The sequence below is a fragment of the Arachis hypogaea genome, chromosome 19, assembly GCF_003086295.3.
Source record: "Arachis hypogaea cultivar Tifrunner chromosome 19, arahy.Tifrunner.gnm2.J5K5, whole genome shotgun sequence".
Taxonomy (NCBI): Eukaryota; Viridiplantae; Streptophyta; class Magnoliopsida; order Fabales; family Fabaceae; genus Arachis; species Arachis hypogaea.
In genome coordinates this window covers 9,373,057-9,393,244 of record NC_092054.1, presented here as the reverse complement: position 1 = coordinate 9,393,244, position 20,188 = coordinate 9,373,057, and the positions used below count along the sequence as shown (strand labels likewise).

Genomic DNA, 20,188 nt, shown 5'->3' with positions numbered 1-20,188 from the left:
AAGGACATGCCAACGAGGACAGTAGTAATGAGGGTGTAAATTTGGATGGGCAACTGTTAAAAAAACCAAAAGACTTGGGAGTTAGTGAAAGAATCAGGAGCAATGCTATTTAATGAAGAAGATGACATTATGGCTATCCTCCAAGAATAGAATGAAAAAATTGTTCAAAAAAGAAGATTGGCAAAACAAAGGGCTAAAGCAAGAGGGAGCAGACTCAAAAATCATAATAAGGTGTGTAATAATAATTTAAAATAATTGTTAGTTCATGAAATGTTAGGGGGTTAAGGGGTAATGAAAAGTTGAGAATGGTGAAAGAACTTAAGAAGAAACATAGGTTGAATATGTTAGGTTTGGTAGAGACTAAAAGACAATTAGTAACAAGGTTTGATGTTATGAAAATCTGGGGGAATAGTTGTGTGGAGTGGGAGTATATGGGGCCTGACGGTGCATCTGGTGGGTTGTTGTTAATGTGGGATGATGGTTTCTTTAAAATGAGAAATTGCTATAAAGGTGAACGATGGTTATGTGTTGAAGGGATACTGTCGGAGAATCCTATTAGCTGTGTTTTTTTTTTATTTATGGTGCTTATACTAGAGATGAGAAACTTGTTGTGTAGGAGGAGTTGAGTTACGTGGCTGGTTTGTGTCCAGGCGCCTGTTGTTTTTTGGGGGGGCTTTAATGAGATTGCACAGGTGGAAGAAAGGCGAGGCTCAGATAGATTACCTATGTCAGTACAAAATTTTAAGAATTGGATAAATGACATGGGTTTGGTGGACTTACCGATTACTGACCGTAAGTTTACATGGTTCAGAGGACAGTCCTATAGCCGTATTGATAGAGCGTTGGTTAGCTTGGAATGGCTTAAGGTATTTCCAGTGATTCACTTGAGAGGTGGTCCATAGGGTTTGTCAGATCACTGCCCTATTATAGTGGAAGATAAGAGGCTAAGGGACAGACCGAGGCCATTTCGAAGTATAGATTCGTGGTTTACACATGAAGGATTTCTAAGGATAGTTAAGGAGGAATGGAGAGGGTTAGAAGAGGTACAATTCACCGATAAACTGAAGGCGTTGACGGTTCCTTTGGAAAGATGGCATAGAGACAACTTTGGTGATATGGACAAGAAAATTATGAAGTTTGAGGAAGAGATTAAGAAGATTGATGACATGGTTGGTAATGAGAGTTATGATGGGACAGTGGAAGTAAGAAGGAAGGCGCTAATTACTTGTTGCGAGAAATGGTATGTGAGGAAAGAACAACATTGGAAGCAGATGTCGAGGTCGAGGCATGCGAGGGACATGGATAAAAACATGAGATATTTCCACAACTTAGCTTCTGCAAGAAGGAGAAATAATAGGATTGATACTCTGGTTATTAATGAAAGATTGATAAGGAATCAAGCTAGGATTATTAAGATTGCCATCAGGGAGTTTTATAAGGGCTTATATCATCAAGAGAGGTCTCCTATGGTGGGTTTCAGAGATGGTTTGGTGGAAAGGATTAGCAAGGAGGATGCTTTGGCTTTAGAGATGCTACCGTCACCTAAGGAGGTTAGAGAGGCAGTGTGGGATTGTGAATCTTCCAAGGCTCCAGGAAGTGACGATTACAACATGAATTTCATAAAGAAGTGCTGGAATAAAATTGGCTCGGAGTTCACGGCAGCGGTACTGGTTTTTTTCCAATCTTCTAGGTTGTCATCAGATGCTAATGTCACTTGGGTGGCGCTGGCCCCCAAGTTTACTGGTGTTAAGAAAATCAAAGATCTGCGTTCGATAAGCATAGTGGGGTGTATGTATAAGGTAATCTCGAAGATGCTGGTTAGGAGAATGAGAGATGTTATGCCTGGGTTAGTGGGCGAGACGCAGAGTGCGTTTGTCAAGGATCGGAAGATTCATGATGGGACCCTTATCGCATGTTAAACGGTTAGTGGATCAAACAGAGGAAGAAATAAGCGACAATAATAAAGCTAGACTTCCAGAAAGCATATGACAGAGTCAAGTGGAGTTTTGTAGACCTTGTATTGCAGAAGATGGGATTTAAACGAAGATGGATGGGATGGATTATGGAGTGTGTCAGTATGTGCTCTCTGTCAGTATTGATAAATGGTTCGCCGTCCAAGCCGTTCAAGATGGAAAGGGGTCTGCGACAAGGTGATCTTTTGCCCCTATTTTTGTTTGTACTTTTTGTTGATGTCCTACATAGGATGATTGGAGAGGCTGTTAGAAATGGTCGCATATCACCATTGTTGGTTGGGAGAGATCATATTGAGTTATCGCATCTTCAGTTTGCAGATGATACTGTTTTATTCTGTCCTCCGGAGGAAGAGACGATCAAGAATTACAGGAGGCTGCTTCGTTGCTTTGAGTTGATGTCAGGTTTAAGTATTAACTTTGATAAATCTAGCTTGATTCCTATTAACTGTGATGAGCAATGGGTACAACGTATGTGCAGTGTGTTGGCCTGTAAGCAAGCCACTCTTCCAGTTAAATATCTGGGCATCTCGCTAGGAGCAAACCCAAGAATGGTTAAGACGTGGAAGCTAGTAATAGACAAAGTGAAGGAGAAGCTTAGCCTCTGGAAGGCCAAGGTACTCAATAAGGTCGGTAAGTTGGTGCTTATCAAATCTGTATTGAATAGCCTTCCAGTTTATTATTTGAGCTTGTATAAGATGCCAAAGGCTGTTGCAGAGAAACTAATTTCCTTGCCGAGGAGATTTCTATGGAGTAAAGAGGATGGGAGGAATGCTATGGCTTTGGTTAAGTGGAAAATGGTACAGGCTCCTAAAAAGTTAGGCGGGTTGGGAGTTGGGGATACTATGATACGAAACACAGCTCTTCTGTTTGAATAGTGGTGGCGATTCTCTAAAGGAGAGTGTTCATTGTGGATGAAGGTGGTTTGCGCCTGTAACAACCTGAATCCAAATGAGCTTCTGTCCTCACAGGAATTACCTATTCGGGGGGTTCGTGGAAGGATATTTGTCAGTTATAGTTCAAGAATCAAGAAGTCAGACAGAAGATGATTACTGGGTTATCCATGGAGGTGGGTGACGTGAGACGAATTCGGTTTTGGGAGGATGTCTGGATTCATGGAGGTTCTTTGAAATATCGCTTTCCAAAGCTCTTCTCAATTTCAAACCAAACAGAATCAGTGATAGGGGATTGTGGGTTTTGGGATGGGTTAGTTTGGATATGAAATTTCCAGTGGAGGAGAGAACTATTCCAATGGGAGTTGGATCTAGTGAACTAGTTTCACTACACTTTGAGGCTAGTCAAACTTGAATATGGAAGAAAGGATAGAGTTGTTTGGAAATATGATAAAAAAAAAATTTTCTCTAATAAATCATTTGTGCAGGTGTTGCAGGTGGAAATGGTCCCAGATATAACAAGCTACAACTTTATTAGGACTATTTGGAAAGGTCTTGTCCCACTTAGAGTGGAGTTGTTTGTCTGGTTTGCCCTGACTGGCAGGGTCAATACGAAGGAGAGACTGAGTCGGTTTGGGGTCATTCACCAACAAGATACTTTATGTGTTTTATGTAATAATGGTATTGAATGTGGCCACTACTTATTTTTTGGCTGTATTTTTTCTTGGCAGGTATGGTGTGCTTGGTTATCATATGTTGGTATGCAATGGGCTTGTCCGGGTACGGTAAATGAGCACTTCCAAAGTTGGACTGAGATCTCAAATAGAAAATATGAGTGAAAGAGATGGATCGTGTGCTTTTGTGTGATCATTTGGAACATATGATTGGAACGAAATCGGAGGATTTTTCAGAACAAAGGAAAAGGGGTTGGAGAGATTATCAACATGTCCTTTTTGAGTTACAAGGAGTGGTTAGGTGCAGACCCCTTCTGTTATTGATGGCAATGCGGGAGATGACAAAGGGATATCTATGTTTGCTTTATTTGCTTTGCTTATTTTTCATTAGTTTATTTGTTATTCCTATGTTGTTGTCCTCTATGCTCCACTTAGCTTGTTGTGTTGAGCTTCTCTTTCAAAAAAAAAAATTTTTTTTTACTAATATAACAATACTACATACGTTGTATTTATATAATATTTTTGTATAATTTAGTTTGAGATAATGTTCAAAATAGTTCTTAAATTTTCAAATGCAAATTAAAATAGTCTCACATTTCATAAAAGATCATACAAGTCTCTCAAATTAGATATTGCGAATTTTTATTCGTCTCTAACTCAAATTTTCATTAATACACTAAGTGCTAATATGTCATTTCAACTAGGGGTGGCAACGGGGCGGGTTTTTGCTCTACCCGATCCCGCCCCGCCTTACAATAATCCGCATAAAATCCGCCCATCTTCTACCCGCGGGTAGTAAATGGTTGAACCCTAACCCGTTTCCGCGAGTACCTGTCCCGCCCCTATAATTATTAAAATCTAATAAATAAAATTAAATTTCAAAATTTATATAACCATCATCAGATACATAACATAAATTAAAGTAAAATTTTAAATATGATACAATAGGGGGATGCTACACATCCATGTAACCATATAACCAAGTTGGCCCAATACAAAAAAAACCCAATACCATTAAATGAAATGTGAAATACACGCACCCAACACACACGAAAATCGCTCTTGCCCAATGGTTCTTCTCCCCCACGCTTCTTCTTCTTCTTCTTCTTCTTCTCACGCTCGTTTACGCACGGAGCGTCTTCTTCTTCTTCACCTTCTTCTTCGCGTTCCTCTTTCTCCTCCTTTTTTCGCGTTTCTTCTTCTTCACGTGTTTTTTCCTTATCGTCATTCTTTTGTTGTTGTTGCTGCTGTATTTTTTTGTCTTTTCCTCCTTTTCTCTCTGGTGAAGAAGCAGTAGAAGGTGAGGAAAAAGAGTTTTGAATAGTGCAGAATGAACCGAACATAGTACTCATGGTGAACCGAATACATTACTCATGGTGAATCGAACATAGTACTAATGGTGAACCGAACACAATACAATTGTATAGTACTGAGTGAACGAAACATAATCCATTATATAAAATCAAATTCAAATAGTTTTCTGCAAAATGAACCGAACACAGTACTCATGGTGAACCGAAACACAGTACTCATGGTGAATCGAACACAGTACTCATGATGAAACAATTGTATAATACTGAGTGAACAAAACATAATCCATTATATAAAATCAAATTCAAATAACTCTGCCTACAATTTACATATTATCAATTCAATTCAATTCAGTACACCTCCGTCCATTTAATTCAATTCAAATTAGCAATTGCATTCCATTCAATTCGATTCAAAATTGAATAATCCAAACTTTGTCAGTTTGATTCATTTCAGAAGAGTAATCCAAATTGCTCTCCTGATTTGAAGTTGAGTCATTTATTGTTTAAATTCAGAAGTGCAGATCGAAGAAGAAAACGAAGAAGAATAGGAAGAAGATAAATGCAATGTAACCAGATCAAAATAAGAAAACGAGAAGATGAACGCGACCAGAGGAGAACAATGAAGGCAATGCAGATCAATAAGGAAGAACGCGAGTAGGGAAGAAGAAGAAGAAGGAGGAGGAGGAGGAGGAGGAGGAGGAGGAGGAGGAGGAGGAGGTTTACGTTACAGCAGAAGGTTTACGTTGAGCAAAGCTTTAGGTTGCAGCACGTTATATATAGCGCGTGTATGACAAACGAGTGAGGGATGGGGGACGCGCGTGTGGAAGAAATTACTTGGTTAACAACCATGTAAAAAATACATGGATGCAGAGCTTTTCTGGATACAATATTATCAATCATTTTACTAATTATTTTACATATATTACACATATTAGATATTAAAATTATATATTATATATATACCGGGGCGGGTAGTACCTAAACCCGGCCCCGCTCCGTCCCGCCCAAGAACCCGTCCCGAGCGGGTAGGGATGGGGTGGGTACCCACGGATTCGGATGGTGTTGCCATCCCTAATTTCAACATTAAAGTGAAGTGAATACTACTATATGGATATGATCAAAATAGTATCTCAAATTAGTTAATTAAATTTAATTTAATCTCTCTTTTAATACTAAATTATAAGCCCTAGAATTACATTAACATTTTCATTTTCTCTTCTTGGATGATTTTATTTAAAGTTTAGGGTTTAGTATTGAAGGTTTATTGCAAAGGTGAAACTAAGGTTCTGAAAATCAGAGCGGACCGGCCGGTTTGATCGGGTTAACCGGAAATCAGTCATTTAGCCGGTCCGATTAACTTTTAGAATCATTTAGCAAAAATTGGTTGAATCGATGGTTAACCAGCGAACCGAGCGAATCGGCCGATTTTTTTAAGTCCCGGTTCGCTGATCCAACAATCAAAACGGTGTCGTTTTGATTCCAGAGAAACACAAGTCCAGTGCTGAATTACACCCCCTCCCCTTTCTCTCTCACAAACACAGCCTCACCAACCCTAGATTCTCCTAAACCCTATCAGAGCCACCATCACCATCCCCCTTTTCGTTCATTCTGCTTTTCTCCTCGCGTCGCTAGAAGCTAAGGTCGGTTGGGGGCTGTTATTGGCGTCGCCGTTTCCGTGTTCGAGCTCTCTCTGTCACGGCTTTTCTGCTCCTTCACCGTTGGTCGTCACCGCTTCTCCGCTCCTTGTCGTGAGTCGTCGCTGCTTCTCCCCTCCTTGCCGTGCATCGTTTCTGTTTCTCTCATCCTTGCCATTTTTGGCTGTGGCCCCTTCTCTGCTCCCCGCCAATCTTGTTGTCGCTGCTTCTCTACTCCGCACCGTGTCTCACTGTCGTTGCTTTTCTGTTTCACGCTACTGAAGTTCCCAATTTGAATTTCTCTGTCTCTCTGCTCTCTGGCTCTATGCTATCTTTTCCTCCCTTTTGCTGCCAATCCAAATAACGTAAAAACCTCTCCTTTATCCTCTTCAATAATGTTCATTTTGTTGTAATTGTATTATATTGTTTTATTCTTCGTTTTGTTCTGAATATACATATGATGTATTATTGATGATTCTGCTAAGTTTTGAGGGATTTTTTTTTTATTTTGTTTGAATTCAGTCAGTTGATGTTGAATTAATTCTACTGAGATGGAGTTATAAATTAATTTTTTTTTAAGTTTAATTTATTAATTATGCTGAGAATGATTTTTGCTGAGATTGATATGAATTAATTCTACTGAGATTGAGTTATAAATCCAAGAGAAAAGGACAAATAGGTCCCTGACCTTTTGTCCCGCAGACATTTTCGTCCCTGACCATTGAAAAATACTTTTAAGTCCCTGACCTTCACAAAACTTGGACGAATCAATCCCTGACGGAAACATTTGGACGAATCAGTCCCTGACGGAGGCATTTAGACGGAGGGACTGATCCGTCCAAATTTTGTGAAGGTCAGGGACTTAAAAGTATTTTTCAATGGTTAGGGACGAAAATGTCCGCGGAACAAAAGGTCAGGGACCTATTTATCCGTTTCTCTAAATCCAATCTGTTTTACTTGTTATTTTGCTGTCATTGATTCAAAAGAGAAACATGGCTACAATTCTGCATTGGATTTACTATCTGGCTTCAAAATAAGGGTTGGGTGAAGTTCCGACAAGGAGATGGTTTACTCATAGAAAAAGAGAATGAAATTAAGAAGCAAAAACCAAAAAGATTACCTAATTTATGAAAATGAAAAACTCAGGAATGAAAACCTAATTTATAAAGGATATTTATGCTTCTTTATTGTGTTTTTGTTTTGTTTAGTTAATTTTATTGTTCAATTTTTTTATGTCCTGAGCTTCTTACTGTGATGTGGAATTGCTTCTTCTAGCTCAAATTGTATATTATACTGATTTCTTTTCCACCTTGCACCATACTAAAATTTGTGGCCTCAAATTTTGGTTGCCTATCTTCTGTTGTTATATCTGAAAATGATATTGTTTGAATAGGATTAGAAGTTCTATTGCTAATGTGTTATATATACATGAAGATTGAAAAACTGATATTGTTTAATTCATACAATGCTTTAATTGTTCTGTACCCTATCTCACAATATATGTTACTTTTTAATAATTTTATGTTATATTTAATTAAATCGATTCAATCACGGTTGAATTTCAGTTAAACTATTAAACTATTGAACCTGTTACTTGACCGATTTATTGACCGGTCCAGTTCTCGCAACCTTGGATGAAACTCGTTTTACTTAATAATTAAAGGGTCTTTAATTGTAATTCTCATGGCAATGTGCAAGCAAGCATTTCATTGCAGCTGGTTCATTCATGCCTTTCTCCGGCCAAATATAAACTAACTTTCCAAAAATGAATTTGTAGCAATAACAACTAATTATTTAGGCATAAGAAAAGAGCTAGCTTAATAACTCTTTGTTAATATTGATGATATGCATTTGTGTCCATACTCCATATATCGGGTCGGTATCTAGAAATTAAAAAACCCTTTAATTATATATCAACACAGATAGATTACGTATACGTACTCAAGCAAAGTAAATAATAATAATAATAATAATAATAATAATAATAATAATAATAATAATAATAATAATAATAATAATAATATCATGTTGACTTTTAACGGTTCATATCAATACTGCAATAACAGAAATTTGGATTAGAAAAAAAAAATAAAAAATTTACGATATTTAATTTGAGTGATTTATTTGATTATTTATAAAGATTAAAAGCTATTTTAATTCGCGCTTAGAAACTCGAAACTTATTTTAGGTAATATCAAAATTTAATTTACAATGATACTATATGTACAAACGTATGCGGATGTTTTTTTCTGTTAAACTTATGCCAACTTAATTAATTGAATTTGGTTAAAAAACGTTTTTACATATAATATCACCGTAGTAATAATAATAATAATAATAATAATAATAATAATAATAATATTTTAATTATTTTTTATAATAAAAATAATATTATAGTTATTTTTTTATAAAAAAATATTAATTTAGATTATTTAAAGTATAATTAATTGATTTTTTATTAAATTAATTTATTTGATTTAATTTTGATAAAAATGACACGATTTAATTAATTATATGTATTGAATTTTAATTATTAAAAAATATCTTAAAAAAAATATTTTAAACGTTTTTTTTAAATAATTCCCATAACAAGAATATTAAAAAAATGTTATTACTGTAGATAGTCTATTAGAATCATATTCATATGTGAGCAAATTATGTATGATAATGTGATCCCGACAGACTAAATTTATTAATAAAGCATGAAAACTACTACAACATTTTTAGAAGACAGCTACTCCCATGAAGATGCTAAAAATATCTTTTCATGATGATCTTTGTTTAAAAAGTGTAATTTATTTATTTTGCAACACTTTAAATAAAGGTAACACTTTTACTTCAAATAAAATCAAACCCTACAATCTATTATCCAATAATCAAAATAATATATCTTTACATAATGACAATCATTAAATCTTCATTGGAGTAGCCACCTTTTTAGAAACATGTAAAATTAACTATTAAATTTGGTTGCTCTGAAACGTAGTAGTTAGTCCCAAAATGAAGTTGCGTCTTATATGGATGCCGTGATGTGAAGATCATATAGTTGAATACGGGGCAATTATGGTCTTCCATGTAATTTTAATATCAGAAAACTATTAGAATTTATTATTTAATTATCAATGATAAAAAATATAGATAAAATATATTATTAAATTATTAAAATAAAAAAATTAAATTAATATAATTAAATAATTACTAAAAATAATAAATTTTCATTGCCTCTAACATTTTTCAATTTTACGTGAAGGCATTATTATCTAAGTAGCCACTACTAACAAAAAGAAAAACCCACTTGACACGTACGTGCTTGAATCAGCACACGCAGCCGAGGCCTCGGTCAATGGCAGCATCATTTGCCTAGCTGGGAGCTGCACCTAAGTTCCAATAGTCAGGAATATAGAATAATTATTCTTACTAGAAAAAAATTTATTTACATCACACTTTAATCGATTGAAATATACCATTAGTCACGTATAAAATTCAATTAATTGTATTATTATATCAATTAATTAAAGTTTTATATATCATTTTAATAGCAATTTTTAATTGATTGGGTAATATAAATAATTGATTGAATTATAAAAAACTAACATTCTATTTATCGTTCAATCGATTGGGTAATATGACCAATCAATTGATTTTTGCAAAAACTAACTGCTTTTGCAACTTTCAATTGATTGTTGTAATAACCTAAAATCCAATTGATTGAGTTATGGAAAACCTGAAATTCAATCGATTGTTTTGTTAATCCAATCGATTGATTTTCTAAGAAACACGATTTCAAAATCCTCGACGGATGTAATGGATCAAAGATAAACGTTTAATCGATTGGAATTGCCAAAAAGTTATTACGATCAATGGAAGATCTAATTCGTTATTGTTTTTGTTTTTTATTATTAATAAACATAATAGAGGAATGATAAAATAATAATTCATAAAATAAAAAATAGTTTTTATGATTAAATAAAATATATGGGGTTAATTTATAATTAAAATTAGAAATGGACTATTTAGCCGTTATTAAAAAACTTAAAAAAATATTTTGTTATGAGATCATGGTCCAAAGGTTCTGGGACCATTGTCATGTTAGTAGGCACTGGATTCGATGGTTCCAGAACGTTTGGACCATTAAATGGTCCATAACAAAATATGTTTTTTAAATTTTTTAATAATTGTTAAATAGTCTTGATCTAATTTTAATTACAAATTAATCCCTTATATATTATTTAATTATAAAATCTATTTTTTATTTTATAAATTATTATTTTATCGTTCATCTATCATAATCAAAAACAAAAATAATAACGAATTAGATCTTCCATTAATCGTAATAATTTTTTGCAATCCTAATCGATTAAAATTTTATCTTTGATCCGTTACATCAGTATAGGTTGTGAAATCGTCTTTCTTATAAAATCAATCGATTGGATTAATAAAACAATCGATTGAATTTTAGATTTTTCATAATTCAATCGATTGGAAGTCAGGTTTCCACAAAATAATCGATTGAATGTTAGATGATAGTATGATTTTCTCAAAAATCAATCAATTGTAATTTTTACACAATCAATTAAACGATAACTAGAATGTGGGTTTTTTCTAATTCAATCGATTGTTCATGTCACCCAATAGATTGAAGGTTTCAAAGCAATATGAGGTCTCACAATTCAATCGATTGATTGTGTTACCCAATCGATTTAAGTCTTCAAAGCAATATGGATTTTCACAATTCAATCGATTGGTTGTGTTATCCAATCGTTTGAATTGTGCACTACGTTAAATGTTATGCCATTCTCAATTTTTCTACTCATGTTTATAAATTATTATTTTATTATTCATCTATCTTATCTTTAAAATTCTATCTCCAATTTTTAAGTTTTTATTTTGATTTAGATACTCTAATCTTATTTTTTCTTTAATATTAAGGTTATAAATTGGTGAATGCTCACCCTCAACCCTAGCTCTTTTTGCATTTTTAGTTTTGGCCATTTTGAGGATATTGGTTCAGTGAGTTTTGTAGGGATTTGGATGAGGATTAATAATATGTATGTAGTTTAAAGTGGATGTGGATGAAATTGGAGAAGAAGAAGAGAGAAGTTTTCTGGATTTAGAGAGAGAAGAGAGGTTATGCAGAAATGGAGTTGTAAAATTTAAAAAGGAAAGAGAGGCTAAACACGGATGTTTATCAGGCTTAATATATAGTGTATATCAAAATTCAATCGATTGTATTATCATACCAATCAATTGAATGTAGGAAAAAACTTCATTCACGTCACATTTAAATTGATTGAATGCTCATACCAATATTGAATTGGAAAATACCGTTATTTGCGTACAAACTTCAATCGATTGTATTATCATACTAATCGATTAAACTTTCATATATCATTCTAATCAATCGATTCGGTAATAGAACCAATCGATTGAATTAACTAAACCCAGATTACTTTGATTATTTCAATCGATTGAATAAGAAAAATCCCACATGCCTTGCAAAATTCAATCGATTGTGTATCAATTCCAATCGATTGAATTTTTAACAAACACGATTTTCCCAATCTAATACGTATGTAACGGATTAATGATAAAATTATGATCCATTAAGATTGCAAAATATTTATTACGATTAATGGAATATCTAATTTGTTATTTTTTTTTAGTTTTTTATTATTAATAAACATGATAGATGAATGATAAAATAATGATTTATAAAATAAAAAATAGATTTTATAATTAAATAATATATAAGGGATTAATTTGTAATTAAAATTAAATAAGGACTATTTAGCAGTTATTAAAAAACTTAAAAAATATGTTTTATTATGAGACTATTTAATGATCCAGACATTCTGAGACCATCGAATTCAATACAATGTTAATAGTAATAGTGTGTGTGAATGAATGTGTTGTGTAATGTATAAGACAAAAAAAATCAGCACACCAGGCGCATATAATCTCCTTTTCCACTTCAAGCATTATAAACACTTTTAAGGAGCTATGAAATAAATTCAAAAACTGACAGTAACTTGGTTTAAATCTGGGATGTGAGGCTCAAGAGACTTAGCTCAGGTAACTTTGCCATTAGACAAGGCTACATCTTACAAAGTTATATGTTAGTTATTGTATATATTATATATCGATCCTTTTTAATTAAATTATTTTATATTTGTTAAACTTAATTTTAATTTTAGTTTTTTTATTCATTTTTTCTCAAGGTTAGAATTTTTTAATTATACACTATTATTTAAATAAATATTAAATTTTATTAAATATTTTCAAATTTAACAAGGTCAAATATCTTTTATTAATTATAACATCTTTTTCTATAATTATATAACTTTTTTGAATAAATACTTGAAACATATAATGAATATAAACTAATTAATAAATTATTGAAATCTAAGAATAATTAACTTAATACAAAAAACAAAATTTAAAAAATAGGGTTAAGTACTGAAATCGTCCCTAAGGTCTGGGGTGAAAATTAAAATCGTTCCCGACCTTTTTTTGTTATTAAAATTATCCCCAACGTTACAAAACGTTATAAAATCGTCCTTTTGTCCATAAATAAAATTTTTCGGACAATTTTGCCCTTAAACAAAAATTAAAAAGTCTCTTCCCCTTCACCACTACCCTCTGTATTATCATCAACCATCTGCATTATCATCACCATCAGCATCGCTACACTATAAACACCAACAATTCAGCAACACCAACAGCAACAATCAAAATCAAATCAACAAAAATTTCAAATTAAACAATTCAGCAATCATCAACTATAATTTCAGATCCAAAATTAGCAACAACATAAATTAAAAAATTTAAAAAAGAAGTACAAGATGAACAAGAAACCAGAAACCAGAAGAAACTACAAGAAGAAGAAACCACAAGAAACCAGAAACCAGAAACCACAAGAAACCGGCGAGGAGCAGCGGTGGCGGCGGCAGCGAAGAGCGGCGGCGTCCGTGAAGACCGGTGGCGGCGGCGAGGACCCTTCCCCTTCCCCCTCTTCTTCCCGAAACCCCCATCCCCCCTCTTCTCCCTTCGTGTTCCCTTCCCCCTTTCCCCGAGGAGCAGAGCGGCGGTGGCAACGAAGAGCGGCGGCGACAGCGAAAAGCGGCGGTGGTAATGAAGACCAGTGGCGGCGGCGAGGAGAGTTCCCCTTCCCCCTCTTCTTCCCGAAACCCCCCTCCCCCCTCTTCTCCCTTCGCGTTCCCTTCCCCCTTTCCCCGAGGAGCAGAGCGGCGGCGGCAGCGAAGAGCAGCGGCGGTAATGAAGACCGGTGGCGGCGGCAAGGAGAGAAGAAGAAGAAGGTGGTGGTGCGGTGCGGCGGTCCCCTTCCCTCCCCCCTGCGGCGGTCCCTTTTCCTCCCCCTTTTTCTCCTCCTCCCCCCTTTCTTTCTCTCCCCACCCTCCTTCTCTGTATCTATCCTTTTCTTTACTTTCTTTTTTATTTATTTTATATTTATTTTATTTTATAATTATATTTATTTTATTTTATAATTTTTTTAATGAGGGGTAGTTTGGTAATAAAAAAATAAAATTGGTAAAAAGGATGATTTTAAAGCGTTTTTGAACGTTGAGGATGATTTTAATAACGAAAAAAGGTCGGGGACGATTTTGATTTTGACCCCAAATCTTAGGGATAATTTCAGTACTTAACCCTAAAAAATACTTATTATAAAAATATAAAATATAATTCTATATAATTACTTAATTATAATTGGGTCATAATTGGGTCACCGATTTAATTAGTAACTAAACGATTGAATTGGTAACCCAATAATCTAATATTTTAATTAGGTCAATTATCAGTTTCATTCTGATAACTATGTTTAATAGACTATTTAAAGAAATACTTTGGGGGTTAATTTTTTTTTTTCAAATGCTCTCCTATTTTTACTGCATAATTTTATTTTACCTCTTATATCCACATTGTTTCTAAAGTATTTTATATGAAAAAATAAACACATCCACGTTGTTACTTTATATTTTATATGAAAAAGTAAACATCTATGCTAAAATAAATAAACATGTGTAATATATGAAAATAAACAGAACTTAAGTGATATTAAGAAAAACAAAATGTAAACATTTAATAGATAGAGAAATAAAAAATAAAAACCTAATAAAAATAACATAACTAAAATATTTTTGAAGTTGCTACTTTAATTATTTTTTTTAATGAGCAAAAATTTATAAAACTAAGCACTTAAATTAATTTCTAAAGAACTTTAAATTAGACAATTTAATTTTTAACAAATTTTTATTATTATAAAAATCTTCAAGAATTATTTTGATTAGACACATTATTATTATTATTTTTAATAAAATTTTAATATACATATTGGATAAATAATTTTTTAACAAATTTTATTGCGAGATAATTAGGTCTAAATAAATTAGTTCCTTTTACAGAAAAATAAATTCGTCTAAAAACTTTAAAATAATAAAAAATTTTAATTACCAAAATATTTAATTTATAATATTTAAAAATTAATTTAAATATTTACTCAAATTATATAAAATACTCTATTCAAATGAGAATATTCATGAAGATGTGACTGAGGCTATATACCAAACACACACAACAAACAAAATCCTACGTTCCAATTCTGTCACAAACTAATGTAATTTGTATGACTAACTAACATCCACCCTTATCATCCAACTGTTATGACTATATGCTAGATATTCACAAGACCAAAGCGTTGTCTCATCTATTTGATCAATCACCATTCTTACCATTATACGCAGAAAATCTAATACCATGTGCAATCTGTTGTTTGCTTCCCTCTAATACCATGTGTAATGTGTTGTTTCAAATATCACCTTTTGTGTGCCAATCACAGAACTATTCCTAGAGTTTTTGACTCTTGCCAAAGGTTTACAACTAATCCACTCCAACCACTTAGATGAATCCCTTAGCCTTTATCAATCAACCTTGTTTTATATTTTTCAACGTCGCAATGAAATTTAGAATATCCATTTACAAACATTATATTTTTCTGCCAAGTCTTCTTCAGTGTATCCAATGTATTCACATAGATAAAATCCTTTTATACATTAAGTGGGAGGAGTCCTTAAATTTTTTTTTCTAAAATATTTTTTAATTTTTTCATATGCATTTATTGTTTAAAAAACATGTTTTTGTGTTGCATGATTAACAAAATTTTGAACTCTAAATAGTAAATTCTAATTCTTAACAATAAAAAATAAGATATGGCTAAATATGTTAAAAAAGTTTTACTCCTAACATTTCTATTAGAGTGTCACATGTAAAAAATTAGTTATCAAGAATCTATTATGAAAAGTCTTGTATACAAGTATATAATATATATTTGGCAATCTCAGTGTAAAGAAACAATATATACATTTTCAATAATCATTCAAAACAATCATATCAATTTTCATTTTCTTCTCTTCTTTCTGTCAAGCTTATATTCCTTTAATTTCTCTTAGAAAATTATTTAATTTAATCATCTAGTACCTTAAAATACTTCAAAGCACATATAATTAATGATCAACACATGCATACAAATAATATCCATAATAAAATAATATTTTATTTAAAAATACCAATATTACATATAACAGGAACATTTTTTGGATGCTATAACTATAGATAGCTCACATGAGGTAATTAATCAATCTAATCAGAATCATATGTGAGCAAATTGTGTATGATAATGTGATAGTAGAGAAGACTAATAATTAATTAATAATACATAAAAACTACAATATTCTTAAACATATAAAATTAATTATTAAATGTTGTTGCTCTTAAACGAAGTAGTAGTATAGTCCCAAAGTGATGAAGTAGTTGCTTCTTCGCCAAGAAGATGACCCTCATGTGGAGAAATATAATCATGCTTTATATTAATGGTGGATTATTATTTTGATGAGTGGAATCCATCACGCTATTTGCTTTAACCATCTCCAATGCCGCAAGTAACTCACAATCTTCAATGTCATTCTGCCACAACCCTAAATTGTCCTCACCAAAAGCTTCACCCGCAATCTCTTCCATTCCATTCATAATATCAATATCACCAAAATCAGTGTCACCAAAATTATTATTATTGTTATTGTTGTTTTTGGCTTTAGCTACCTCCATGTTCATCCAATCTCCAACACTTGTCATCCTGTCCTCACTCGACAGGTAATCATGGAAAGCCTTCAAATTCTTATTGTTGCTGTTACTTCCCTGTTGTTCGAGAGTGGTATCGCGAAAAGCGCACATCGACTCGTGGTCCATCCTTGAATTCTTGTCTTTAAATCCCATAGTCAAATCGCTCTGTGGACAATCTAAGTTCTGACATGTATATAGTAATTTGTCCACAAAGCTATTATCATTATTGTTGTTGTTACCATTATTATTATTATTATCAAAATCACACTTTCTTTTTTCACTGCCTCCGGTGCTGCTACTGCCGCCACCGCCAAACAAAACATGATCAACAGAATTATTAACAGAGCTCATTGGGGATGACTCAAAGACTTCAATTTCTCCCTCACCGTCTTCCTTATTATTCTCATCGTCGCCGGACAAAGAAGGGGAAATCTTGAGACACTTGTTGGTAAGTCTCAACAAAGCTTCTTCTTTGTTCACAACTTTGGACCAAGTAGCACTATCTTTGGCAGTCATTTTATCTTGCAAGGTCTTTGATTGAGTCACAAGCCTTCTCAATTTCTCTAAGTCAGGGGACATGTGCTTTATAACTGAAGCCAAAACCAAAACCTTCCATGCCTTCTTCAAATCATGGGGTTTCTTATACGGTGGTGGCCCGTGTTCTTGAGTCAAAAGGCCCTGTTCACCCCACCATGCCTCTGACCCATTAGGCCACCACGGCGGGGCCACACCTTTGTCCAAAGGATACCTCCTTTGTGGCGGCACACAGTGTTGCATCAGTGATGAAAGAAGAGATCCTAGTGTTTTGTCTTGAAGATCTTGGAGAAGGTGTATGCTTGACGACTCATCTAACTCTCCCTTTTCAAGTAACGGTATATACTTTGCAATTGCTGTAGGGGCATTTTGGTCAAATCTAATATCTTCTTTCCACCATTGTCGCAGACTATCCGAACTTCCTGTAACTGGCTTACCTATAAATTATAATTAAAATATTTTAATATCAAAGTGAAGACTGATAAATAAAATAGTTTTTAATAAAAACATAGAAAAATATTAAAATTATTTTTGTATTAATTGTTAAATAAAAATTTAAATATAATTAACTTTATAATTAAAAATTTAGATAATTTAATATATTTAATTAAATAATTATTTTATTATTATTAATTTTACATAAAAATAATTTTATGTAATTATTATTCCTCCTCTCACATTAAACTTTTTAATTATGTATAGTTAATTTTTACTTAAAAAAATAAAATGAAAAAGAAATGCTTATTTTAAAAGAAAGAAGGGTACGGTGTAATTCTATACCTTTTTCAGGAACGATGCCATAGACGAATCCACGAGCTTTGCAAACCTCCATGATCTTGACCATGTATTTGAGTACAGAGTCTTGTGCCCTAGACATCTTCTTTTTCCTGGACGCTTCTTGCTTGGCTTCTTTGTTTTCAGATTCGTCCATGTTAAGTTTCTCCTTCATCTTTTGGAGAAGGATACGGTCTTTCCACATGCGCTTCTTCAGATCTTCATAGTCTATCGTTTCATTTTCTGCTGTCAAGGTTACATCAATTTCCTCGTCTTCTGTATCGGACAATTGAACATAGGGAGGATCCATTTCTTCTTGGATCAGCACCATGATGATTTTTTTTATAAAAGAAGTCAAGTGAATTGTGAAAAATATGTGTATAGAAGAATAAATAAGAGTAATTGATATTATGTTGTTAGAACTCGTGAAAGTTATGTGCGTATATATAGATATCCACGAAGGTTGTAGAATGCCGGTGTTAGAAGGATCTAACATCAGCAAAATAATCTTAGTTTAGTGGAATTGTATTTAAGTAAATAATTCATAAGAGTGATGGGACAAAGTAGGCATTATTGAGGTGAAAATTGTACAATGTTTATACTTCTTGAAAAGGCTGGTAAATGTACAATTAACCTGAGAAAATTAAAGTTTGTTTGAGTGAGATAATGAAGAAGATGAGATGGTTCTGTTTGCCTGCACAGTTGGTAACAATATTCGGTGATTACTGATTAGAATTATAATTCCTACCACCACTAATTTAAAAAAAAAAAATATACACCATTTGTAGGCTGTTGTGGTTTTTTTTTCTTTTTTTAATTATCATCTTTGTCATTATCATTGTCATTACCTTCTCTTCCTTCTTCTTTTTGTTTGATATTTTTTTTTATTTTTCTCCTCTTCTTTTTCATTATCACCACCACCATTATTATCATTATCTTCTTAGTTAAATATTACGAAATTAATTTAACAATAACAAAATACATTATTTAATTGTGAATGACACAGAAAAAACTTTAAAAGTCCACAAATTTATAACCTTTAACTTATTTAACGAACAAAATATATTTAAATATATTTTAAATTTAAAAAATATATTAAATTATTGTAAATGACATAGGAATGACCAAATTTCATATATATTAGTTTAATACCATACAATCAATTCAATAATAACAAAAATACATCATTTAATTAAAAATAACACAGATATTTTTGATAAAAGACAATAAATCTTTAAATAAAGAACCATAAATCCAAAATTTTAACTCATTCAATCAACAAAATACATTTAAATGTGTTTTAGAACTAAAAAAAAGACATTAATACCACTTCATTTAGTTGGAAATGATATCACGATTAAAAAATTTATGTGTCAAAATTAAGAAATTTTTATGTCAATTAAGAAATTTTTTGTTACATAAATTGTACACAATTTAAAACTCTCCCTCCTCCTCCTTTTCTTCTTTGTCATCGTCATCTTCTTCTTTTCCTTCTTTATTTTCTCCTTCTTGTTTTACATTCTTATCATTTATCTTTTTCTATCCTCTTAATAAGAATATGTGTCACGATTAAAAAGTTTCGATACTATTTTTCTAATAAATTATACACAAGTTAAAATTCTCTCTCTTCTGCTTCTTCTTGTTTTCACCCTCTTAACATGAATAAAAATAAGAATAAAGAGAAGAAAAAAAATCAAACATAGAAAAAAAAATGTTGCATTGTTGCCTAGATTTTTTTTTTCATTTTATTAGTTTAATATTGATGGTAATTAATTATAGCAGAAGTATATGTTTTGTAGTTAACTTTGTGTACTCCTCATGTATTCCTACTATAATTAATTACCATCAACGTTGTATTAATAAAATAAAAAAAATCTAGGTAACAATAACCACTAGAAGAAGAAGAAGGGGGAGAAATAAAAAAAACACAGTAACAACAACAATAAAAAATGACATAAAGAAAAAATGCCCGAAAAAATAAACAAGTGGGTAATTCACGTAGAGTTTAAACTTAGTTGACAAAAACGCTTAAATATTTAATGAGACCGTTAAAAATAAGATCAATTTAGTTTTTATAAATACTGCGTAAACCTTATTTTATCCTCTAAGATAATTAAAAAATATTATATGTATAGTAAAAATCAGTTATATACTAAATTATTATCATATATTTGTATATATTTATGCATATTATTTTATATATTTTTTAATTAAATAAGCAGTCATTAAAATAATCAAATTTATCATAATAGAATAATCAAA

At 32.3% G+C, this 20,188-nt stretch overlaps 2 protein-coding genes across 2 annotated transcripts; one reads left to right on the top strand and one right to left on the bottom strand.

Annotated features, from left to right (window-relative positions):
• The first annotated feature begins 431 nt into the window (after positions 1-431).
• LOC140182116 (uncharacterized) lies at positions 432-1,919 on the top strand. The gene is made up of 3 exons (XM_072228231.1): positions 432-563; positions 693-792; positions 913-1,919. Exons 1-3 carry the CDS (start codon positions 432-434, stop codon positions 1,917-1,919), a joined length of 1,239 nt encoding a protein of 412 aa, XP_072084332.1.
• A 14,441-nt stretch (positions 1,920-16,360) lies between these two features.
• LOC112779313 (putative ETHYLENE INSENSITIVE 3-like 4 protein) lies at positions 16,361-18,257 on the bottom strand. Its single transcript, XM_072228230.1, has 2 exons — positions 17,933-18,257; positions 16,361-17,589 (listed from the first exon to the last, which is right to left on the bottom strand). Exons 1-2 carry the CDS (start codon positions 18,255-18,257, stop codon positions 16,361-16,363), a joined length of 1,554 nt encoding a protein of 517 aa, XP_072084331.1.
• Between the last annotated feature and the right edge of the window lie 1,931 nt (positions 18,258-20,188).